The sequence below is a fragment of the Lagenorhynchus albirostris genome, chromosome 12, assembly GCF_949774975.1.
Source record: "Lagenorhynchus albirostris chromosome 12, mLagAlb1.1, whole genome shotgun sequence".
In the NCBI taxonomy this organism is placed as follows: domain Eukaryota; kingdom Metazoa; phylum Chordata; class Mammalia; order Artiodactyla; family Delphinidae; genus Lagenorhynchus; species Lagenorhynchus albirostris.
The window spans coordinates 33,758,385-33,784,960 of record NC_083106.1 but is presented as its reverse complement, the minus strand read 5'-3'; the positions used below and the strand labels follow the sequence as shown (position 1 = coordinate 33,784,960).

Below are 26,576 nucleotides of genomic sequence, written 5' to 3'. Positions count from 1 at the left end.
GGCAAGTCTAAAGGCAAGGATGCTGCTTCGAAAGATATGTCAATGATCTGCTTAAAATATGATCCAGATGGAAAGAAAGAAACAGTTTAGAAAGAGGCAAATTATCTGAGACTTATTTACAAGTAGAATCAACAGATACTATATAGGCATAATATGTATATGAGTATTACTTTATATGGGTGTATAATATATCATATGTGTATTATACATACACGCACACACACACATACATATAAACAATACTGCCAAGCATCATGCCTTCAATAACTTGATTTCACTTTAATTTAAGTTGCTTTTAAAATGCTGAAAGATAGAATTACTGGACTCAAGGGATAAATAACAATAAATTACCTTAAAAGTTCAAGTGAGCCTGAGAACCACACTAACCATAAATTTCATTAGCCTTAGCTTGATTACTATGTGTTCCCAAGATACAGTGATTGCAACGAAGTTTTAAAGTTCAAATCAAGTATCCATGTACATAGGTTGCTTCAAGTGAAACTGCAGTTAAATAACTCAAAGAAAATGCTAGGTGGGTGTTCTGGTCCTTATAAGTTTTTTTACTCAATAAAAAAAAAAACTGTGTCTGAACCACAATAAATTTTGGCTCTCAATAATGTTCATTTGTTCAGTGTTCTCAGTTTTATAAAGTTTATGTAAATTTTGTACATATCTCTGTTGAAGGATCTTATTTATAGCACTATTGCTAATTCTAAAGGGTAGGAAATATGTTTTATTATATCATCATATCACTAAGTCATATTTTCTAGTAAAATAATTTCAATAAATATTTAAATTGATGATTTAGAATTGTTCCATCAAGAAAAGAATTGGCAATTTTAATACCTTGCTATTTTCTAACATAATGAATACTATTTTAAAATTCTTTTTTATTAGACTATTAAGATATATCAAATGCTATGCAAAAGGAACCATAACTCATATTGGAATAATTTTTTCCATGACATAAATTTTTAAAGTTTTATATTATATTCAAAATTTCCAAATAAAATTTTAGACTTAAAGAAATTAGAGTATGTGGTTTCTTTCTGATTCAAATTATATAATTTCAGAAGAATAGTAGAGATTTTTTAATGATGTATTATGATATACCACCAATATATGCTATGTAGAACTATAATAAAAATGAACATGAAGGAACAAAAAGAATTTACAAATTCAAAATTAGCATTTTAATATGTTAAGTGGTTGACCCTTTAAAACATTTATTTTTCAAATTTAACTTTTCATTTACATAAGTAACATATATCCGTTTTAGTAATCTTAAATAAATAAGATAAAATATTAATACACATACACTGGGGTAGATATAGGGCATATTACAAAGTTAATTCCTAGCAAACTATGAAATTGTGAACATAACATAATGTGAAATTTAATTGTATTTGTTAATCAACCTAAAATTCTCCTGCACATTACCATTCTGAAATTTAGATGAATTTATGTGAGATCTCTAAGAGAAAGAAAAGTTCATATTTGTTTGTCATAAAATTATCAGAATGTCAGGGAAAAATGGAACAGAGAGACAAAGTATGTAGTACTGCAAGGATCTTCTACCATGCTTTTGATAAAATCCATTTACAGTAAAGATCAGATACCATAATAATTACCAACTCCTCAAACGTATAATAGGTTTTTAATATGAACTTTCATAATGAACTTTTAAAAATTTCTAATTAAGATATAATATAGTCTTTAAAAAGACCTTTGTCAATTAAAAAATGACAGATTTTGAGATTTGGGGGGTTTGGACATATAACAAATAATCTGTAAAATCTGTATTGAAGGCACTTTAAAGTGCCTTCAATCATGACTAATTATATTAAAGATTCAATAAATGAGGTAAATTACACTCAGTATATATGTGATTCTCTAGGACATGCTATTACAAACCAATTCTGTTTGCCCTGTATTCATTTGCATACCTGAGATATTGGTGGTCACATTGATGGCTGTGGCTGGCCCAAAGCCTTTGACTGTGCTGGCTCTTATGAAAAACTGGTAGGTGGTTCCAGGATGGAGATGCATGAAGACATGGTGTGTACTGTTCCATAAATTTGATACAGTCTGGGGAGGTCCAGCCACTGGAACTGCAGGATCAAATGATCTTATGCTGCTGTAACTGACCTGTTTTAAGAAATATATTTCCTATTACATATCCAATATAAGTCATAATACATTCTAAATAAACCCCCTTGAGTAAGATAGCATTCAAGGGCATCTGTGTGGAATGAATCACATTTTTTTCACTTCTTTTCCTTCTCTTTTTGATATGGTTATTTCACTGTCATTCTGTATCTATTGTCTGTCTGGCTGTCTCTCTATTTATTTATCTATTCATCCACAGATAAACCTAGAGTTATCTGACTGGATCAATATACATCTATTTTCTTCCATCAAAAGATAAATGAATATACTTAAATATGAATATATATCTATATATAATCTTATGGACATATATAATATAATGCATATGAAACCCAGAAAGTCCCACCAAAACTGCATCAAGAAGAAATAGATAATTTGAACAGACCAATCACTAGAAGTGAAATAGAATAGTGTAATAAACTCTCTGCAAACAGAACTCCCCATTCCTGTGATGTACTCTGTTGCCACTAGAAAGTAAGTGTTTTATGCTATAATCAACACTGATTTCCCAGGAACAGAACTACACATTTGTGCAATTAAAATGATGCTTTCCTTTCTTCTTTTCAGGTTCTCATATTTAAAAATAAGATAATGATTTATATTCAAAGTTGAGATGAAGCTCTGTAATAGTCAGGTTTATGATATATTTTGCTTTTCAGGTGTTTCTCCCCTACTCTGAAACAACTGACATTGAATGGCCTCTCCTAAATCATAGTGTGAAATATGAGTTTCTTAATTTTATAAAAATTTATTCTTTACAATCACCAGTAAGTCTGTTTGACAAGGCCCATCCTACTTCTCTAAAACAACATTTACTTAAGAATTTGAAAACTCTAGGTGCCATACAACATTTGTTTTGATGCTTAATTTTGGAATCAAGGAATTTATAAATTAAAACAGAGAAGAACTAACATTGATTTTAATTCCCAATTCTCACTTATTTCTTTTCCATTATTTTTCGCTAACATTTTCTTTTACTCTCCCCTTCAATCCATATTTCAATAAACTTCCTTATTCTCCCAGTACCTCATATTGAGTGATGATTCCATTTGGATCCAAAGGTTCCTTCCAGTTCAAGAAGATCTTATTTTCAAAGGATGTTCCTTGAAGAGAATTGACTGGTACAGGGCCAGGCACTACAAATAAATACATTTTTGGTTACAAGGATCCTTATATCAGAAACAGAAAAAGTAAACATATAAGCTAAACAGGTTAAAAGTAAATAAAATAAATAAAAATATGTCCTTAAAAAAGAAAATAAGCTGTATGGTAAGTTTTTAATACATGGGAATACATGGGAATTCAAAGTAAATCAATCTATAAGCTTCTAATGCAGATTATGTACAACTGCAAAGTTATTTTTATTCAGAAGAATATTCTATCACCTTAGAGAGCTGAATAAATTGTGTAGTCTAGTTTTCTCTGTTGTATACCTCTAATGACATGAAGATCTCCTTTGTAATTTGTTTCAAGAACAGAGCTTTCCCTGAAAGATTTCCCTGAAAGATTTTTTGAAGATTATTATAAGTTCCTAAAGTGTCTCCATAACAATGTTCATACAATAATAAATTATAATAATAATTAACACTCCTTAGACTCAAAAGCCAAACTATATAGTACTGAATTGAAATGTTCATTAACAGTCAATCTGACTTTTATAGCTATATTTATTACATTTCTATAACTTAAAAAAAGAGCATTGATTATTACAATTTTTAAAAAACTCCTTAAGATGAATAGGTTTTAAAGTCATTGCTTCAGTCTTTCGAATGAAATTCCCTTTTTCAAAGCTAAGAATCAAACCATTTTATAACACCGGACTTCTTTAGAACTCAACTATCAACATAACTGGTTTTGAAGTGTTCCCAGGTATGACAAGATTTGAGAAACCATTCCAGTCCTTATTTGCAAATGCCATATAACCCAGTGGCAGCAATGAATGATGTGTCAGTTTCTATAGACAAGATACAAGATACGAGATACTTTTGCTATTGTGTATTTTCCTTTTATATATTTTATTTAAATATTTGGTTGCTATTTATTTACATAAATATCCAGTTTCTTGTTCTCATAATTCTTAAAAATATAACCTATCTATCCTACTTTGCTTAAAAATATGTTTTCTCTTGAAAATATCAACCCAATATTGGGCAAATATGTTTTTTAATTAATATTTTTCCATAATCTAACGTTTCAGTGAACTTTACACATGACATTATCTAGAAATGTAGTTTCAGAGTACACAGCAATTTTGTGAGGACTGAAATAAATTAAAAATCACTGGATCAAAGTAAATGCATTGCAATGTGGCCAGCAGCGTCAAGAAATTCTGAATGATATGTCAAAAGAGTAAGATTTATTTCAATCTACAAGCAGACGATGAATGATGTTATGACCTCTGGGAGAGCCAACATAATTTGGCATATTAATAATTAATTCATAAAGGAAAAAACCCACAGTAAACAGAAAAGATGCCAGGACTAAACTCCAGAAGATATATTCATGCATCTAACAGCTGAGGGCTTGGGGAAAAGTTAACCTAAGGCATCCACTCCCCTCGACCCCCAGGTCCACAGTATTGGCACAGGCTATGCAGTTATCGAGGCAGAGGGGCCGTGATGGCCCCTGTGTGTAATCTGTGGCATCTGCTGAGGCTACCATGGGCCTTGGTTTGTTTCCTAAGAGAATACCTGTTGTTTCCATTCCACTCAAATGACATAAGCTTACAATTGTAGTTATTTGCCTCTCCACACCTCTCATAGAGGGTGGCTGTTGGGGGGAGGAGGAAGTAAAGCCTCAACTAGTGAGTAAATGTTTATTTGATGGTATTATAATTACTACCCGTGTTCACCAAACATGATTTGGTCAAAAAAATAATATGAAACGGCATGGATATGTTTCAAATTGTTCACAAATAAGGATAGGTTTTTAAAAATTTTATTATTTGAAAGCTATAGGTGGTATTTTATTTTATTCTATTATTTTATTCTATTCTATTTTATTTTTTGGCTGCATTATATGGCATGCAGGATCTTAGTTCCCTAACCAGGGATCAAACCTGTGCCCTATGCATTGGAAGTGCGGAGTCTTAACCACTGGACCGCCAGGGAAGTCCCAAGGATAGTTTTAAATGTTTGTAAATTCTACATTGAGAGAAGGGTAGAAATGGAAAGTAGCCTTCCTGGAATTTGTGTATTTCTCTGCTCTTCTTATACATGTTCTACTTTGTCAACAGGATTCACTTCATATACTTATGGAAAAGTTTGTGGGAAAATTATAGCCAAGAGAGTTCCACACTACTGATCTTGCACTGAGACCAGCATAGTGAATGAGAGAAAGAATTACACTTAGGTGAACTACAAAACACACACATAAAACATATGGAGGAAAGGAGTGAGGGCACAGACAAACTATGTTCAATAATTTTCTACAGACAACCTGTATTCAATAATTTTCTATGATGGAAGGAAGACAATTCTTTATACAGACATCTATATGTACATATGATTTGTGCAAATACAACATGAAGTTACTAAGTTCATCATCATGGCAGTCTTCATAGTGCAGGAAATGTCCTCTCACATTTCCAAATCAACAAATTTTAATGAAGACAGAATGCTGACTTTTATTCCCCTACTTATAATTTATTTGAGAGCTGTTTCAGCTAAATTTTTTTTTTTGCACATAAAAAAGTCCCTAAAAATATAACTCTCAAAGTGGAAGAGAGGAAAATGAAATGTGGGTGGGGCAAGATTATATTAAATAAGCTTTACAGCCTTTAAAATATAATAAATGTACATTTAAAAATAGCTTTGTATTAGTCAAAAAATGTCCCCAAACCAGGCTTTTCTGCTGAGTTAACTTCACAATATTGATTTTTATGAATGCTAGAATAAAAAGTGAAAACAAAATCTCTTACACAAAATTCTACCCGTGCATTAAAAAATGCATGCAATAAAGTAAATTCTACCTTAAGGTTCTGGTGGGAAATCATTCTAGCTTTGCTCTCATGGTTTATGGATGTACCCAGAATTCTTTTCATGAAATTATATTCTTTTATTAGATGGCTGATAATTTATTATTTTTCTATGTATATGGGGCAGCAATAACTTAGCAAGACTGACTTAATTAGATCATCATAATCCATCGATCTTCCAACAATAGATTATGATTTAGATATTCTGTCACCCCCCCAATTCAGGAACATTGAGACACATCAAGTACTCTATGTAGAAGCGGAGTTTATAATGAGCAGATTTGGAGCCTGAATTATTTGCAAATACTTCATAGAAAGCTTGTACTTCAATCATTTAGTCTTATATATAAAGCAAAAAATTAAAAAACCCTTACAGTAGAAGGAATTACTTTGTGACTGTACTATCATGAAATAATAACATGCACCTCAATATCATTACAAACAATAAAAAAATTCTTCAAAACAGAGGTTAAAATAAAACAAAAGTAAGAAATATTATTGAAATTAGACTGAATAGTTAATGCCATTTTACTTTTACAAAACTATTTCTAGATGAAATAAATAACACAGTCATGAGTTTGATAAATTTTAAGACATAATTTAAATTTCCATAGCAATTCACTTCCTGATTAGTAATCTAGTCATATGTGTACCCAAAAATACATTAAAAAATTTAATGCAATATGAAAAAAGATTATATAAGCCTGACTGCATTCTTTGGTTTGTGGAAAGAAAAGCAGACTAAAAACTCATACTAAAGAATACCATCAAAATGAATTATATTATTAGAGAATGACTGACTGAAGAACCACAAAACTCACATAACTGAGACTAATATTACCAATTAAGAAATCATGTTTTTTCATATATACGGAATCTTAAAAAAAAAAAAAGGTTTTGAAGAACCTAGGGGCAGGACAGGAATAAAGATGCAGATGTAGAGAATGGACTTGAGGACACGGGGAGTGGGAAGCGTAGGCTGGGACGAAGTGAGAGAGTGGCACGGACGTATATACACTACCAAATGTAAAACAGATAGCTAGTGGGAAGCAGCCGCATAGCACAGGGAGATCAGCTCTGTGCTTTGTGACCACCTAGAGGGGTGGGATAGGGAGGGTGGGAGGGAGATGCAAGAGGGAGGGGATATGGGGATATATGTATATGTATAGCTGATTCACTTTGTTATACAACAGAAACTAACACACCATTGTAAAGCAATTATACTCCAATAAAGATAAAAAAAAAGAAATCGTTTTTTTTTCAATTTTAAGTGCAGGCAATAAAATGTTGAGTACATTCTTATTACTAAAATCACGGATTATAAAATGTATAGTGTACAATGAACAAATGGGACCTAATCAAACTTAAAAGCTTTTGTACAGCAAAGGAAACCATCAACAAAACTAAAAGACAACCTGCAGAATGGGAGAAAATATATGCAAACAATGTGACCGACAAGGGGTTAATACCCAAATATACAAACTGCTTGTACAACTGAATGTCAAAAAAACCCAAACAACCCAATCAAAGAATGGGCAGACAACCTAAATAGACATTTTTCCAAAGAAGACATACATATGGGCAACAGGCACAGGAAAAGATGGTCAATAACCTAATTTAGAGAAATGCAAATCAAACCCACAATGACGTATCACCTCACGCTGGTCAGAATGGCCATCACCAAAAAGTCTGCAAATAATAAATGCTGGAGAGGGTGTGGAGAAAAGGGAATATCTGCACACCGTTGGCTGGAACGTAAACTGGGGCAGCCACTATGGAGAACAGTATGGAGGTTCCTTAAAAAACTAAAAATAGAGCTACCATATGATCCATCAATCCCACTTCTGGGTATATATCCAGAAAAGACAAAAACTCTAATAATTCAAAACGATACACGCACTCTGATGCTCACATAGCAGCACTATTTACAATAGTCAAGACATGGAAACAACCCAAGTACCCATAAACATACAATTGGCTTAAGAAGATGTGGTATATATATACACAATGAAATATTACTCAGTCATAAAAAAGAATGAAATGTTGCCATTTGCAGCAACATGGATGGATCTAGAGAATCCTACACTTACTGATCTAAGTCAGACAGACACATACTATGTGGTATCACTTACATGTGGAACCTAAAAACAATGCAAATGAATCTATATACAAAACAGAAACAGACTTACAGACACAGAAAACAAACTCATGGTTACCAAAGGGGAGATGGAGGGAGGGAGGGATAAAGTAGGAGTATGGGATTAATGGATATGAACTACTATACATAAAATAGTTAAGCCACAAGTATTTACTGTATAGCACAGGGAATTAAATTCAAGATCTTGAAACAAACTATAATGGAATATAATCTGAAAAAAAAATAACTGAATCACTTTGCTGTGCACCTGAAACTAACACAATTTATAAATCAACTATACTTAAAAATGTCTAGTATAATATAGACATAATATTTATCCCACTTTATAAAATGAGATAGAGATTTTCCAGAGCTTTTGAATCCATGCTTAGACTTCCCATTTTGATACTCTACCTATGAAACAACTACACTCAACCACTGTTTCTTTCATAAGCATGTGTTGTGTGTGTGTTGTATATGTGTGGGGGGCAGGGGGGTAATACGAGTGTTTGTGTGTTTATGTATAAAAGCAGGGTTTGTTCTTTAAAATGTTGTTAATGTTTTGATTAAGTGCAAGTTCAAACATGATAGCTGAGATGACTGTGTTTTATTGTCTCAAAGATGACAAAAATACATTTATCATGAATAAGTCTTAGGTTTATTCTTTGAAATTTTATGAATATGCATAATTTTAGGACAATATTGTTTCCTTGAAAATCTGAGCTAAATGAGGTTAAAAGGCTTTCACTTCCCTTTATTACAACAAAAAAACAGAACAATCCAAGATCATTTCCATTTCTCAGAGTGAGAAAGCTTGAAGTAATAAGGAGAATTTCTAGAAACTATGGAATATTGACCCATATTATGGCAATCTCATACTTGGTAGGCATCAAAATATACATCTGAGCCTAAAGTTCAGAACTCGAGGGAAATTGGGAACACTCAGGTATCAAATACATCCTGTTTTCTGAAACCCAAATAAAAATGTAGATGGGGGCTTCCCTGGTGGCGCAGTGGTTGAGAGTCCACCTGCCGATGCAGGGGACACGGGTTCGTGCCCCGGTCCGGGAAGATCCCACATGCCACGGAGCGGCTGGGCCCGTGAGCCATGGCCGCTGAGCCTGCGCGTCCGGAGCCTGTGCTCCACAACAGGAGAGGCCACAACAGTGAGAGGCCCGCATACCCCCAAAAAAAAAAAAAAAAAATTGTAGATGGAACCTTAGAGATCATCTAATTCAACCTTTTCATATAGAGTTGAGAAATAGAGAACTAGAGGGATGAAAGGATTTGCTAAGGTTACAGAGTTATTAGAGCCAGGACTGAAAACTCATGATTCCTGACTCCCAGTTCGGTTTTGCCTCAATTCACTATATAGCACACTTTTTCCCCCTGCACGCTTTCATTCATAAAAGGAAATATTGCAAATGAAATGTCTTACATTGGAAGAATACAGTGTTATTATTAATCATTTTTGTCTCGGATACATTTTTTTTAAATCAGAATATGTATTCAAATTCACATTAATGACATACTATAGTATATAGTATGACATTATATATATTATTATATATATAATTATATATATATTTATATATATAGTCACACATATATAGTCACATTAATGACATACTATAGTATATAGTATATAGTATGTGTGTGTAATTTATAATATTAATATAAATGTTTCTTCCTATTATTCAATAATTTAGAAGTAATACACACATAGAAATTGGGCAAGTTATAATTCAATTACTTGGGTGGTAAAAAGATGGATAAAAGATGATAGCTTGCCAATATCTGATAAGGACCTTTATTTAGACTTAAACATATAAACTTTGACCTTCTTTTATTTTTATAATTACATAAAACTATCTAAAAATGAACAGAATAGGTAAACAATGTTGCTTTCAAATCTAAAGGAAATGAAAGCTATTACTACTGATCTGTAAAATGCAAAAAACTAAAATTTTAACTAAGTGCATTTCACCAATAGGTAATCGATGTAGTGCCACAAATGGTGAAAATTATTTTTGAACATTTGATAAAAACTTTAGTTAGACTTTTAGTGTAGTTGCTACTTTTCTAATATTGTATAAAAATGGAAAACAATAAAGGAATCGTTCATTTAGTATTTGATGCTACCCTGAAGAATATTAAGGTTTTTGTTAAAGGCAAATCCTTTCCAAAGTTAACCCTGTTAAAAGTATTTAGCAGATTTCAGAATCCAATTCAATTTTGGGGACTCTAGGCAAAACTGTAAGCAAGTACATAATTCTTGTCATATAATTCCCCCCTTTAAAAGTAAGGAAGTATGAGCATACCATCCTCATCAGTTTGAATAATCGTCTCTTCACTCTCCTTCCTGCCTTCTGGATTGGTTAGGATCATCTTGAGGCTGACGTTTGTATAAGGTGGCAGATGGTTCACAACATGCTGAGGGGCTTTGGGGTCCATGTCCAAACAGTCTGCCTTGCTCTCATTGTGACCACGGAAGTAATGGTAGCAGATAGTGACATTAAAAGTGTGGCAACGAGTGATGTTGTAACCCAGGGATTCCCAGTCCACAGCAATGCGTCTTGCCTGTATCTCGGCAATCTTTAAAGTCTTTGGGGTTCGCATAGGCTCTGAAAAATAAATCAAAGACACAGATAGCTGTCAACTTTACCATGAATAATCTTGAAAAAATTTAACACTGAGCATGACATAGCATGTGTAAACCTAGGAAAATCTGGAAGTCATCGTTTATTCTCATTTTCTTTATTACTCATGATCTTATTCTTAAAGGTTTCTGTTAGGGCTATGATTTACCAATGGGAAGAGAAATGGGAAGTAAAATGTCCACAATCCATAGTACTCAGGAACATGGCAGAAAAATAAAAACTTGAAAATATGGCCACAATGCTTTTATAGTTGTTTCTGTTGTTACTGCCCTATTCCCCATCTTTCTTCGGTCATTATTGAGTAAGTGAATTAGCTAATACATCATAATGGATAAGAGTCAACATGTTCTGCTCTCTGATTTGTCATGTCACCAAGCTATGCTGTATACTAATTAGTCTAATCGTAACACTAAACTACCACTTACAAAAATGATGCAGATATTAATTAACATTTATTATTTCAGTAATGATGTTGTTCATCAAAGCAGAAAAATATCTGAGAAAAATTGCAAGAACACATGTGGATATTCACATTGTCATCTATCCTTCTTGATCTCTTTTTGTCTTTCTCTAGGAACTGCTCAGGTCTGACAATCCATCCAGTGTCACCGAAACCAAACTGGGAAGTGAATTTCCATTCAACTGGAAAATGCTGGCAGAACTAAACACTCTGAAGACTGGAATCCATCCATCACTGCTTCCCAAGTGTATACTTTTCTCATGCAAGACTAACTTTAATCATCTAACTTAATCAAAATAATTACCCTATGAAAGTCATGGCCATGGCAAAGTCTACACAGTAAACAAACCAATACACAGCAAAACTTTAATACATTGATTTGACAAAGAGATTAAAGTCAAGGTCAAGGTTGAGGCCTTGTTGGTGCCTCCATTAACTCACTAGGGATTGTTAGTGCTCATGAAAAATAGAAATCAGTAGGGAAAAAATGAAGAAAAGTAAGTAATACAAAAAGCCCAATATGGGTGTTTTTATAAATTTTCATTTTTGAGATTAAAATCTTAGTTGTGTAAAAATAATCAGCATGGCACACAGATGGCAAACCCAAATTGGGATTCCAGTTCAATACATTTAATGTGAAATATGAAGTACACTCTTGTGGCCATTTAATTTAAAACCTCAAAACTAAAAAAAAAAATATATATATATATATATATACATATGCAAATTAATCTTTGGTAGAATCCAAAGTTTAGGTTTTAAATTCTGTCTGATCTTCTGATTGTTTACAATATCCAGTCCCCCTATTTTACCACTTTGGTTTCAGTGTTAAGTAGGCTGGAAGAAAGATGTGGTCTTTTAATCATTTTTAAAAATCTCTTTATATGTCTAGCACTATGTTATCATTTTCCCCGCCAGGCACAAGAGTGAGATGATGACATTTTCCTTTCCGTCTAGTTAGACTAAAAACACAGTGTTTGGCATCACTGCCCACAAACTGGCCAGGCACTTATAGGCAGGATCATCCAAAAACTTCCCAGATAAATTGTGACTTTGCTGCCTGTTAGGTAGCAATCAGATACAACTGAGTGGCCACATTGCAGTTAGTCCATACATTGTTCTAAAAGTGTCTACATTGAGAAATTTCTCCAGAAAATACTTGATGCATATGAATGCAAATATCCCATACAACAATAAGAGAAAACACCAATAAATATTTATCCCTCTGCTTTAATTTTTTTTAGGTCTAGTAGTCATATACCTGTTTTCATACACCCTTCATTTTGAACCTGACATCTTATTCCTTTATAAACTTCTCTTTTTCTGAGTGATCATTCTCTTTCATACATCTTTTCATTTTATACCACTATTCAATTTGCACTTACCCTGCATACTAATACAACTTTAAAAGACTAAGAAAAGCATAAAGAAATTGAAGAAGACATAAATGAAAGATACTCAGCGCTCATGGATTGGAAAAATCAATATTGTTAAAATGGCCATACTACTGAAAGCAATCTACAGATTCAGTGCAATCCCGATCAAAGTTCCAATGGCATTTTTTTGAAGAAATAAAACAAATAATCCTAAAATTTGTATGAAACCACAAAAAGACTCCAAATAGCCAAAGTAATCTTGAGAAAAAAGAACAAAGCTGGAGGCATCACGCTCTCTGATTTCAAACTATATTACTTACAAAATATATTATATTTTGTATAATATATGTTATATATTATATAACAAAAAATTATATTACAAAATATATTACTATATTTCAAACTATATATTATATAAAGTTAAAATAATTAAAACGATATGATATTTCTACTAAAACAGACACATAGATGAATGGAACAGAATAGAGAGCGGAGAAATAAATGCTCACATATCTGGTCAATTAACTTATGACAAAGGAGTCAAGAATATACAATGGGGAAAGAATTATCTCTTCATTTAATGGTGTTGGGAAAACGGGGGAAAACGGGACAGTCATATGCAAAAGAGTGAAACACAACCACTGTCTTACACCATATACAAAAATTAACTCAAAATGGATTAAAGACCTGAAAGTAAGACCTGAAACCATAAAACTCCTGAAAAAAAAAAAAAAGATGGTAAGCTCCTTGACACAGGTCTAGGCCATGATTTTTTTGAATCTGACACCAAAAGCAAAGGCAACAAAAGCAAAAATAAATAAGTGGGACTACATCATACTAAAAAGCTTCTGCACAGCAAAGGAAACCATCAACAAAATGAAAAGGTAACCTACTGAATGGAAGAAAATATTTGCAAATCATATATCTGATAAGTAGTTAATATCCAAAATATATAAAGAACTCCTACAACTCAATAGCAAAAAAACCCAAACAAGCTGATTAAAAAATGGGCACAAGATCCAAATAGACATTTTCCCAAAGAAGACATACAGATGGTCAACAGGTACATGAAAAGATGTTCAACGTCAGTAATCATCAGGGAAATGCAAACCAAAAGTACAAGATATTGCCTCACACCTCTCAAAATGGCTGTCATCAAAAAGACAAGAAATAACAAGTGTTGGTGAGGATGTGGAGAAAAGGGATCCCTTGTGCACTGTTGGGAATATAAATTGGCGCAGCCACTATGGAAAACAGTATTAAGGCTCCTCAATTAAAAACAGAACTACCATATGATTCAGCAATTCCACTTTGGGGTATTTATCTGCAGAAAATAAAAACTCTAACTGAAAAGATATATGCACCCCCATGTTCACTGCAGCACTATTTACAAGGAAACAACACAAGTGTCCATCAAGGGATGAATGAGTAAAGAAAATGTGTTTACATATACATATCTATGCATATATACCATGGAGTATTATTAAGCCATGAAAAAGAGCAAAATCTTGACATTTGCAGCAAATGTCTTCCAGGGTATTATGCTAAATGAAATAAATCAGACAGAGAAAGACAATACCATATAATCTCTCTTATGTGTGGGGTCTTAAAAACAAAAACAAAAATTAACCAAAAAAAAAACAAGATCATAGATCAGTTAGAGAGAACAGATTGGCAGTTGCCAGAAGTAGGGGATGAGGGGTCAGAGAAATAAGTAAAGGGGGTATAATGTATTAAAAAATAAAATGAAATAAAAATTAAAAAAGAATCTGTTTTACAGATGTATGACACAACTTCATTGGTAGGAGTGGAGGAAAATTTTACCTTAGTAACTTTGGCAATGAGTAGAAACTACAAGACCAATAAAACCCCAAAAAACAGAACAAAAAAAGTGGATATCCATAGGAATGGTTTAAAGTTTACACATGACTTTAGTCATCACAGAGGGACTATATTTCTGAACAGCAAATTTAGAGGCCTCTTTTAAAAAAAGAAATTAAAAAAAAGTGTACACATGAATGTGAAAAAAAGTGGAAATGCAAAATGGTAAAGAAAAAAAACCTACTTAACACTTTATGTACTAAAAGCCTCTACAATTTGCCTGTAAATTACTGACTACATATTTACATTTTCTCCCAAACTAATAATAAAATAATTTTAAAAATTAATTTCTCTATTTATAAAGTTAAATAATTATAAAAATAAATAGAAATTTTATTCTCCTAGCTAATCTCATTATATCCAATTTCTTTTGCCTTTTGGCTTCCTTTATTCACCCTTTTATGGAGCACTGAAAATAGGGAATATATGTGCTATTCAATTTCTGCTCAGCTGCTGCAGCTAGCTGACTGCCTATTAGAACTGCTTGACATTCTGAATAGCCCTAGAGCAAGTCAAAGTTTGGAGGAACTTAGTGTTTCTCTAGGCTTGGAAGAGCCAGAAGAGATGTAAATGTGTGCATACTGAGGGACTCGCTGTCAAAAGCAGAAGTAACTCACTATCCCCACTCTTTTTATTCTCATATTTGAAATTAAAAAAAAAAAAAGTAAAATAAAAGCATACCCAGACACTGTGAAAGACACAATAGCTCTACATCCTCAATTATTCATTTTTAAGAGTTGACAAAAGATATATTTATTATATATTGGTAGTATGTAAAAAAATACATAGAGTTCACTTTGAGTGAGAATTCTGTTTTGGTGTATTTAAATGCTGCTAACTTTGACACTAATATAAATTAGACTTTAAAACTCTAATTTAAAATCTGGAAAAGGTAGCTTTAGAAATCCTATACGTATGTGCATAAACCACAATCATAATATCAGCTGCCCACACTTTATTAACTGGTAAAAAACCAAAGATTTGTGAAAAGAAATAGCTTTTTAATAGGCAAAGAATCTTTCTACAAGGTCAATATGGTATTTAAAATCTATATTTTTCACAATGGCTTGAAGAAATGCTGCAAAATGAATTGTTATTACTAAAATAGTGACTTAAAATATAATCTTACTGCCATCTAGGGCAATATTCAGAAACCAACATACAACAAAGTAAACACACACACACACGTATGCAGAAACACATCTGAAGTCAAAATTCAATTATCTTGAGCTCTAAGGCATCTGCAGTAATTCAGAGGAAGTCACTGTCTAATTACAGTTATTTATTTGACATGTGCTCTATTTTTTTCCAGTTTTCATTGAGGTTGGATATTCTCAGCTGTATTTACATATATGTTATAATCACATATATGTATCCATGCATGTACATCTATGTATATATTCACATATACATATATAAGCACATACACATACATACACACATACAACAGGCACTCTGCTATGCAACACCTCTGAAGTCTGTTAGCTCTGACATGGGCTGACCACCACGTATACATAGATTTTTAAAAATCAGGATATAAACAGCAGGGACTTGAGACTGTTCTACTACTATGAAATCCATTCAAAGAAAATTCTATCAGTATTCGACAAGAAAATTACCTAAATTCCTCAACCTGATCCATTAGTCTTGTGCCTCACCAATAATTGTGTTGTATTTCTGAGATATGAATGCATAAGTAAAAATTTAAACTTTTAAAATTGGAATAATTAACTTTTGTAGAATAAACGGAAGTAGAAGGATATTGCTCAGGACTCACTATGTTATATAAAGCTGGGCATAAGTGCTGTTTTAAGGATTAAATAATTTAAAGAAATGACCTAGTGTGGTGAATGGCACATAGAGGCGTCACAGTAAACAGTATTTATAACAACATAGGTCACCACAATGATGATAAAACAATGGGGATCACATTCATCAATGCACTACTTGTCAGGTGGTTTGAAATTTACTAAATGTTCTTTCTTCTTCCCAATTTTTTACTTTCCATTTTCAAATTTTTGTTAGGTATTCCATACATGTGTTTATAAAACAGTTCTCTTTCCTTCTGTCTCATTTTGCTTTTCTAGTAAAAGGAAATTTGGGAGAGAAACAAGGAATTGGAAAAAGTTGTGGGGCAAAATTCTGGCAGAAACTTGGGAATAAATATAGCAAGGGAGTGACCTTCATGCAGCAAAGGATCATATTAAAATATTTTGAACAAGTAATCCATCTATTGTGAAACAAAAATAGACTGCCTATTATATAAAGTGTATGATACCAGACACTGTGGAGGATTCTAAAGTGAATAAAACAATAATAGACCTCAAGGAGCTTAACATTTATTCAGTAAAGATGATAAGCTAAGAAAAAAAATTAAAGCAGTATGACATAAATGGTATATGAATGGAATAAAATACTATAGGAATTCAAGAGAGGGAAACAACTTCCACCTGTCAAATGGAAGAGATATTTGCATTTGGTTTCAATGGGTAAGGCAGGAAGATCTATAGACATAACTTGGATAAATAATAAAAATGCAGAGGAAACAAGATGAATAAATACAAACACAATTGGAAAAAATATGTAATCCCATTTGGTTGCAGTACAAGTTATCTAATAGGAGGTTATATAGGAAAAATTGGTTGGGAAAAGATTGGAAAAACTTTGGATGTCATGATAAGAGGTAACTTGATCTAAGAGCCAATGGAAATTAACTGAGCAGGAAATTAACACAATTAATTAACTACTTTAGAAAAATTAATTTGGAGGTTTTGTCAAGTGTGCAGACACTGGAAGTGGAAAAATCCAAAGATTGCAATGTGTTAGGGGAGAATAAGGGGCCAAGAAGGAGTGTGACTTCAGGAGACAATGGTTTTCTTTATTTTTCTGCCAAAAGTTGATCATTCCACTTTTCCCATTCCATTTTTCCTTTTATTGTTCACCTATTTCCTAGTTGTTACAGTGAGAAAAGCCACATGAAATCAAAAAGAAATAGCAGAAAAGTTACATATCAAATCTATGACCAGTAATATACAATTAGCAGATAAATAAAGAAATAACATATCACTGCCCTTACTTAAATTCTAAACAGATCAAGCATGGGATTTATGCTTGTAATAGTTTTTGTGTCAAATATTTAACACGACTTGATAGGATAAAATGAAGAACTACTTAATAATTCTCTGAAGATTAAGAAAAATTAAGGCAACATGAGTAAACAGGACCTGTTGACTTTGAGTCACCTCTCAACAGCAAGATGATTTAATAAGTGGTTCTAGATAACAGATAAAAGGAAATTCAATTTTGGGCATTTGTTAACACATGACACATCAGGTCAGTATCCAGGTCCTTCTCTAGTGATAATCTCGGTTACTCTGAAAGAGTTGTGAAAACAAAAGCTTTAGCAGCTACAAGAGAATCGAGGGCAGGGACCACATTTCCCTAGAATCAGTTTTTAATGATAAAACTTATTATCCAGCTGTCACTCAGAGAGAAATAGAAGATGTCCCAAAGCTCATGCCAAGAAGAAAAGGAAGATGTTGTCAAAGATGTCACAAACTAAGAACACTGAAGCATAACAGGGAGCTTCTTGCTCCTGGCTGCCTTTTCATCAGAAATCTTAGAAGCTGACTGCAAAGCACAATTTCCATTCCATTTATCAAAACAAACACAAGGAAAGTGAACTTCCTGACTGTTAGAGAAAATATTTGTTGGTGTAAAATAAAAAATAATTGAGATGAAATTTCTGAACAAAGTTGAATTTTTTTTTTTTTTAAAAAAGGAAGAAAACATTGGCATACCTTGGGGGAGGAAAAAACTGAAGTGCTTTGGAAGACATTGTCTTTACTTTTCTCTATTGATGCTTTGTATTTTTATTCTTTTCCTCATGGTAATGACTGAGGATAAGCAAGGTTTTACACTGCACATCTTTTCAGTCTTAGAGCTTCATTAGTCTTGCCAGAAAGATTTCATCTCTGCTCCCACGGGTCAAATTGAGTTAATGATAAGTTGGTGAGATGACTTGATTAGCACTGTAATATGAGGGAGCCTTAGGTCCAGGAATAACCACAAACCAACTGTCAGCTCTTTTGGCTTTCTGGCTGTGTTGTTGAAATGACATGTTTGCCCTCAGGGGATATAGAATGACAGGGGGTGCATGGCTCACTCAGCTCTCCTGCAGAGTCACAGAAATATTTACCCAGTACCATCAGAACAATACTAAGCACATCATCAAATTAAACCAAAATATGTCATCTTCACTGCTCTCAAGAATCTGACTGAAGTTCATCAGATAATTCTAATAACATTTGCATACTCTCTACAATAATGCTAAGGAAACTGTTTGATTTTCAAAAGAACTTACTACCAAAGTGACGTGGAAAAAAAAGACAAAAGTAACTATTTTTCCAATAGATAAATCTTATTGAATGTCTTATTAAACCTAATTCTCAAAACATGGGGAGTTGAAAATTTAGGGGCCCTTTAATGTTTCTCACTTAAATTTTTATCTAATAATACCAGACTGTGTTGGAAGAACCATGTAATTACAGTCAATCAATCTACTTCAATTCATCTCTCATACTGCATATTCTGCTTATATGTTATACTTTAAACAATGCAAAAAATAAAACATTTTGTATAGCTAACCACCTATACTTGGATAAAACATAAAATAGAAAGAGAAAAGGCATTTAAAAAAATTTATTGAAGGAAAAAAAGAAGAGAATAATCTACCCCTAGTGTAAAAACAAACTTTATTTTTCATAAAAATGTTTAGCAACAGCATTAATCACATACAAAAACGTACAGTGAGCTGTATATTACCCTAAAAAAGTAATATGGAAAAAACTACTTCATAATATACAGTGTATAAAATAAGATGACTGTTGAGGAGCTGTATACAGCAATGACAAAACTCTAGAGGGAATTTTCAATGCCTTCTCCATGCCTAAAAAGAAGATAAATGACACACTTCTTAGGTTGTACTAAAAAATGAGGTAAATATTTTGTATGCCAAGCAAAGTGGTTGGCCCATAGTATATGCTTGGAAACTTCATTTTCTGAACAATAAAGCAACTAATTTTAATATGTTTTATGTTCAAGAGCTAATGAAAATAGAACTTAAGAACTGAATTCTGTGATGGCTCCAATTCTTCACCTCTCTTTGTATCCACACTGTTGGCCATGTGATTTTACAACCCTTCACACCAAAGAAGTGGGGTTTATTTCCCCATCTTTTGATTTGGGGCTTGGCTCATGACTTGCTTTGGTCAACAGAATGAAGCAAAAGTGGCGGTGTGCTAACTTTCACCTGTATCTCAAAAAGTCCTGTGAGCCCCTCTTGCTCTTACACCTCCACCATCACTTCTGGACTAAGAAATGCATGTGGAACAGAGCTGAGTTAGTCACCTCGTCGTGCCAGCAAAGGTCATCTAGACCAGCCAATCGCCAGTCCACCAGCAGATCTGTGATCCAGACAAGATCATCAGAGGCTTTCTGCCACAGATGAGATTTTGTGGTTAGTAATTGTTCAGCATTTTGATATAATCCCTATCCCTAATCTCTTCACTTGGTAAATTACCTTAATATTTTTGTGAAGATTATGTCAGTGATCCCTCCATAGAACAGTACTTTACAAATTTTATTTCGCTAATAATGAGTTGTGCTGAGCCACTACATGCTTATTTACTATTCTTTTAGTATTAAAGTAAACATTTATTAAGGGCCTGGCATGTGCCAAATATTGTGGCAGTATAAGATTTAAAAAACTACTTTAAATGAATATATTTTTGTCTTTATTTCCTGTATGCTCTTTGAGGGCAGGTTCATTTCTTCACTATGCTCCCACAGATACTAATATATTAAATATTGGACTAATAATTCTATGAGGTATAAGACATGTCAATACTTTATTCTAAGCTATAATAATTAGAGTCGTTTTCTAGCACCCTAATCCATCGCTGCAACACAACATTTATTAAAATATTTTAATTTTTATATCAATATAAGTTTACAGGTATATATAAAGTGAATCAGCAATATAAGCTAAATTTCCTTACTTTTGAGTGGATAGCTCTAACAGAAAAATACATTTACATATACATTTTTATCCAAATCCCTCTAATACTACTTAGATGCAGAAATAGTACATGTTTTCCTCAACTACATAACTCCTTTATAAACACCTTACATCTGTCCTTGAATGAGTCAAGCCAGTCAATTCAAACTCGGAAATTATTATAAAGTATATTAGTAAATGAGAGGTTAGGAGGGCCCATTTTAAGTGAGGCTATCTTATGGCATGAAGACCCGCCAAGACTGCCCAAAATAAACTACAACGATTACATTATAATGATATTCCAAGTATGTATGGCTCATTTCACTCCCAGCAAAGATTATGATTTTAATACACCAACTTAGGTCCTTCTTTCATTCCTTCTGGAAACTTACAAAATAAACTAATTTGCTTTGGATCACTTTTCTGAAGAAAGATGAGAAAATTTCTAAATTATAATAGAAAAAAGCTAGAGTAATACAAATTTTCAAAGTGATAATGGCTGTTAACACACTTTAATACATCATTTGATTTCATAAAATGAAAGTCTGGTAACATGCTTGCTTCAGGGGAACAGAAAGACAGATAAGGACTGCAGGGGTGATGATTATTTGTCCATTTCCTTTTCTGAAGCCACCATTTATTCTATGCTTTCATGCATGATTAACAGCTTGCAGAACCTTCACATGTAATCAATAGTTGTGAAGTTTTATATCAGGTTTAGAGATTAGACAGCCTTGATTACAAATTTTATTGATTTGTACAGCTTAGCTGCAGAAATTCCTGTACATTTTTCAGAAATTAAATTAAAAGGAGATACATGCTCGATACACACTAGAAATGCCAGTGTGATGATAAGGTGTGACCTCTTTACACTCATTCCTCCAGATGAATAAAACCCTTCTAGTACACTAAAACATGAATCAGCATGTCAACACGTATCAAGCTGAGATAGTAAGGAGAGTGAAAATGTGACAAAAAGAATTACAAAACCACAAGGAAACCTGCCTAACACTATAATTAATACAGGAGACTTGCAAGAATTAATTGCTTCAGCTCATTTGTAAATTAGGAAATTGACAGAGATAAGAATAATGAACTCCTTAACTTCCACCTGGGACAAACTGAGCCTATATTACAACTGAAGATTCATGATCTCTTTTAAGATAAAGGAACAAGGACAAATTTAATTACTAGATAAATAAATATAATCATTTTAAAGTTAGCAAATAAACTAGTGAATATAAAATTCACATCCAAATTTGCTTTATGAATATTCCTACCTTAAAAACTTTTAAGGAACTGCTGTATATTTTATGTCCACTATTTGAAGGTCTGAGATTGTCCAGAAAAAAATCAATAAACCTGTATATACTCAACAGATGCCGAGGGGGTGGTGGTGGTGCTAATATTTTCCACAATAAAAATCTTACTTTTTTAATATTCTATTACAGATTTCTGAATATTATTTCAAATTTATTCCTTTGTGAAATATATTTTATTATTCTAATTGAGTATGTCCCAGATCTGCATTAAGTCCTATATATGATGACACATAAGGCAGAAATAAGTAAAAGGTGATTCATCTTGATGGGAATCCTGAAGAATTCCTCTCCTTATATTTGAAAAGTTATTCAACAATTAGATTTAGAGCATGGACTGCCTTGAGCCAGTCTACATGGTTAGGCAAATGTTTCAGTGTGTTTTATAATGGACTTGAAAAAAATGAAATCCCCTTAAATTGTAAAAATAAAAAAGGAACCTATTTATCACACTTTATGCAAGATAGTTGATGAAGGTATTTTCTATTAAAATTTCCTAATATTTTTAGGGGGAGAAGTTCAAGATGACAGAAGAGCAAGATGTGGAGATCAACTTCCACCCCACAAATACATCAGAAATACATCTACATGTGGAACAACCCCTACAGAACCCCTACTGAATGCTGGCAGAAGACCTCAGACCTCCCAAAAGGCAAGAAACTCCCCCCATACCTGGGTAGGGCAAAAGAAAAAAGAATAAACAGAGACAAAAGAACAGGGACGGGACCTGCACCAGTGGGACGGAGCTGTGAAGGAGGAAAGGTTGCCACACACTATGAGGGCCCTTCGCGGGCGGAGACTGCAGGTGGCGGAGGCGGGAAGCTTTGGAGACACGTAAGAACGCAGCCACAGGGGTGCAGAGGGCAAAGCGGAGAGATTCCCACACAGAGGATCAGTGCCTACCGGCACTCACCAGCCCGAGAGGCTTGTCTGCTCACCCGCTGTGTGAGGGCTGGGAGCCGAGGCTCAGGCTTCGGAGGTCAGATCCCAGCGAGAGGACTGGGGTTGGCTGCATGAACACAGCCTGAACAGGGCGAATGTGCCACAGCTAGCCGGGAGGGGGTCCGGGAAAAAGTCTGGAACTGCCTAAGAGGCAAGAGACCATTGTTTAGGGGTGCGTGAGGAGAGGGGATTCAGAGCGCAGCCTAAACGAGCTCCAGAGACGGGCGCGAGCCGCGGTTATCAGCGCAGACCCCAGAGATGGGCATGAGACGCTAAGGCTGCTGGTGCAGCCACCTAGAAGCCTGTGTGCAAGCACAGGTCACTATCCACACCTCCCCTGCCGGGAGCCTGTGCAGCCTGCCACTGCGAGGGTCCCATGATCCAGGGACAACTTCCCTGGGAGAACGCACGGTGCACATCAGGCTAGTGCAACATCACGCCAGCCTCTGCCGCCACAAGCTCGCCCCGCATTCTGTACCCCTCCCTCCCCCGGGTCTGAGTGAGCCAGAGCCCCCGAATCAGCTGCTCCTTTAACCCCATTCTGCCTCGGCGGGAACAGACACCTTCAGGCAACCTACATGCAGAGGCAGGGCCAAATCCAAAGCTGAACCCCAGGAGATCTGAGAACAAAGAAGAGAAAGGGAAATCTCTCCCAGCAGCCTCAGGAGCAGCAGATTTAATCTCCACAATCAACTTGATGTATCCTGAATCTGTGGAATACATGAATAGACAACAAATCATCCAAAAATTGAAGCAATGAACTTTGAGAGCAATGATATACTTTTTTTTCCTTTTTCTCTTTTTATGAGTATGTATGTGTATGCTTCTGTGTGTGATTTTGTCTGTGTAGCTTTGCTTTTACCATTTGTCCTAGGGTTCTGTTGCCTTTTTTTTCCTTTTTTTTAGTATACTTTTTAGCGCTTCTTATCATTGGTGGAGTTTTTTCGTTTGATTGCTCTCTTCTTTCTTTCTTTTTCTTTCTTTCTTTTCTTTTTTTATTACATTAAAATTTTTTTAATTTTTAATAATTTTTTTTTTTTTTTTTTTTGGTGGTATGTGGGCCCCTCACTGTTGTGGCCTCTCCCGTTGCGGAGCACAGGCTCCGGACGCGCAGGCTCAGCGGCCATGGCTCACGGGCCCAGCCGCTCCGCGGCATGTGTGATCTTTCCGTACCAGGGCACGAACCTGTGTCCCCTGCATCGGCAGGCGGACTCTCAACCACTGAGCCACCAGGGAAGCCCCTATTTTTTATTTTAATAACTTTATTTTATTTTTTTCTTTCTTTTTTTTCGCCTTTTCTTCTGAGCCATGTGGCTGACAGGGTCTTGGTGCTCCGGCTGGGTGTCAGGCCTGTCAGGCCTGTGCCTCTGAGGTGGGAGAGCCGAGTTCAGAACATTGTTCCACCAGAGACCTCCTAGCTCCGTATCAAATGGTGAAAGCTCTCCCAGAGATCTCCATCTTAACGCTTAAACCCAGCTCCACTCAATGACCGGCAAGCTCCAGTGCAGGACACCCTATGCCAAACAACTAGCAAGACAGGAACACAACCCCACCTATTAGCAGACAGACTACCTATAATCATAATAAGGTCACAGACACCCGAAAACACACCACCAGACACGGACCTACCCAACAGAAAGACAATATCCAGCCTCATCCACCAGAACACAGGCACTACTCCCCTCTACCAGGAAGCCTACACAACCCACTGAACCAACCTGAGCCACTTGGGGTAGACACCAAAAACAACAGGAACTACGAAGCTCCAGCCTGTGACAAGGAGACCCCAAACACAGTAAGTTAAGCAAAATGAGAAGACAGAGACATACACAGCACATGAAGGAGCAAGGTAAAAACCCACCAGACCAAACAAATGAAGAGGAAAGAGTCAGTCTACCTGAAAAAGAATTCAGAGTAATGATAGTAAAGATGATCCAAAATCTTGGAAATAGAATGGAGAATATGTAAGAAACGTTTACAAAGGACCTAGAAGAACTAAAGAGCAAACGAACAGTGATGAACAACACAATAAATGAAACGAAAACTCCTCTAGAAGGAATCAATAGCAGAACAACTGAGGCAGAAGAACGGATAAATGACCTGAAAGATAAAATAGTGGAAATAACTACTGCAGAGCAGAATAAAGAAAAAAGAATGAAAAGAATTGAGAACAGTCTCAGAGACCTCTGCGACAGAATTAAATGCACCAACATGCAAATTATAGGGGTCCCAGAAGAAGAAGAGTAAAAGAAAGGGTCTGAGAAAATATTTGAAGAGATTATAGTTGAAAACTTCCCTAACATGGGAAAGGAAATAGTCAATCAAGTCCAGGAAGGGCAGAGAGTCCCATGCAGGACAAATCCAAGGAGAAACATGCCAAGACACATATTAATCAAACTATCAAAAATTAAATACAGGGAAAAAAAATAAAAGCAGCAAGAGAAAAGCAACAAATAGCATACAAGGGGATCCCCATAAGGTTAACAGCTGATCTTTCAGCAGAAACTCTGCAAGCCAGAAGGCAGTGGCAGGACATATTTAAAGCAATGAAAGGAAAAAACAACCAAGATTACTCTACTCAGCAAGGATCTCATTCAGATTCAATGGAGAAATTAAAACCTTACCAGACAAGCAAAAGCTAAGAGAATTCAGCACCACCAAACCAGCTTTACACAAATGCTAAAGGAACTTCTCTAGGCAGGAAACACAAGAGAAGGAAAAGACCTACAACAACCACCCCCCCAAAATTAAGAAAATGGTAATAGGAACATACACATCGATAATTACCTTAAATGTAAATGTATTAAATTCTCCAACCAAAAGACATAGATGGGCTGAATGGATAGAAAAACAAGACTCGTATATATGCTGTCTAAAAGAGACCCACTTCAGACCTAGCAACACATATAGACCGAAAATGAGGGATGGGAAAAAGATATTCCATGCAAATGAAATCAAAAGAAAGCTGGAGTAGCAATTCTCACATCAAACAAAATAGACTTTAAAATAAAGACTATTACAAGAGACAAAGAAGGACACTGCATAATGATCAAGGGGTCAATCCAAGAAGAAGATATAACAATTGTAAATATTTATGCAACCAACATAGGAGCACCTCAATACATAAGGCAAATGCTAAGAGCCAAAAAAGGGGAAATTGACAGTAACACAATCATAGAAGGGGACTCTAACACCGCACTTTCACCAATGGACAGATCATCCAAAATGAAAACAAACAAGGAAAAATAAACTTTAAATGATATATTAAACACTATGGACTTAATTGATATTTATAGGACATTCCATCTAAAAACAACATAATACACTTTCTTCTCAAATGCTCATGGAACAGTCCCCTGGATAGATCATATCTTGGGTTACAAATCAAGCCTTGGTAAATTTAAGAAAATTGAAATCATATCAAGTACCTTTTCCAACCACAGCGCTCTGAGGCTAGATATCAATTACAGGAAAAAATCTGTAAAGAATACAACCATATGGAGGCTAAACAATACACTACTTAATAACCTAGAGATCACTGAAGAAATCAAAGAGGAAAACAAAAAATACCTAGAAACAAATGACAATGAAAACATGA

At 34.5% G+C, this 26,576-nt stretch overlaps 1 protein-coding gene across 5 annotated transcripts in view; it reads right to left on the bottom strand.

The window, feature by feature from the left end:
- Positions 1-26,576, bottom strand: part of PTPRK (protein tyrosine phosphatase receptor type K) — a 565,370-nt gene that overhangs the window by 105,853 nt on the left and 432,941 nt on the right. For all 5 annotated transcript variants that reach the window (XR_009543738.1, XM_060167237.1, XM_060167239.1 and 2 more), the window contains exons 8-10: positions 10,604-10,906; positions 3,196-3,305; positions 1,947-2,148 (exon numbers count right to left, since the gene is read on the bottom strand). Coding sequence is in view for 4 of the 5 variants with exons in the window: in XM_060167237.1 (XP_060023220.1) it covers positions 1,947-2,148; positions 3,196-3,305; positions 10,604-10,906 (615 nt within the window). In the remaining variant the exon portion in view is untranslated. The remainder of the gene's footprint in view (positions 1-1,946; positions 2,149-3,195; positions 3,306-10,603; positions 10,907-26,576) is intronic.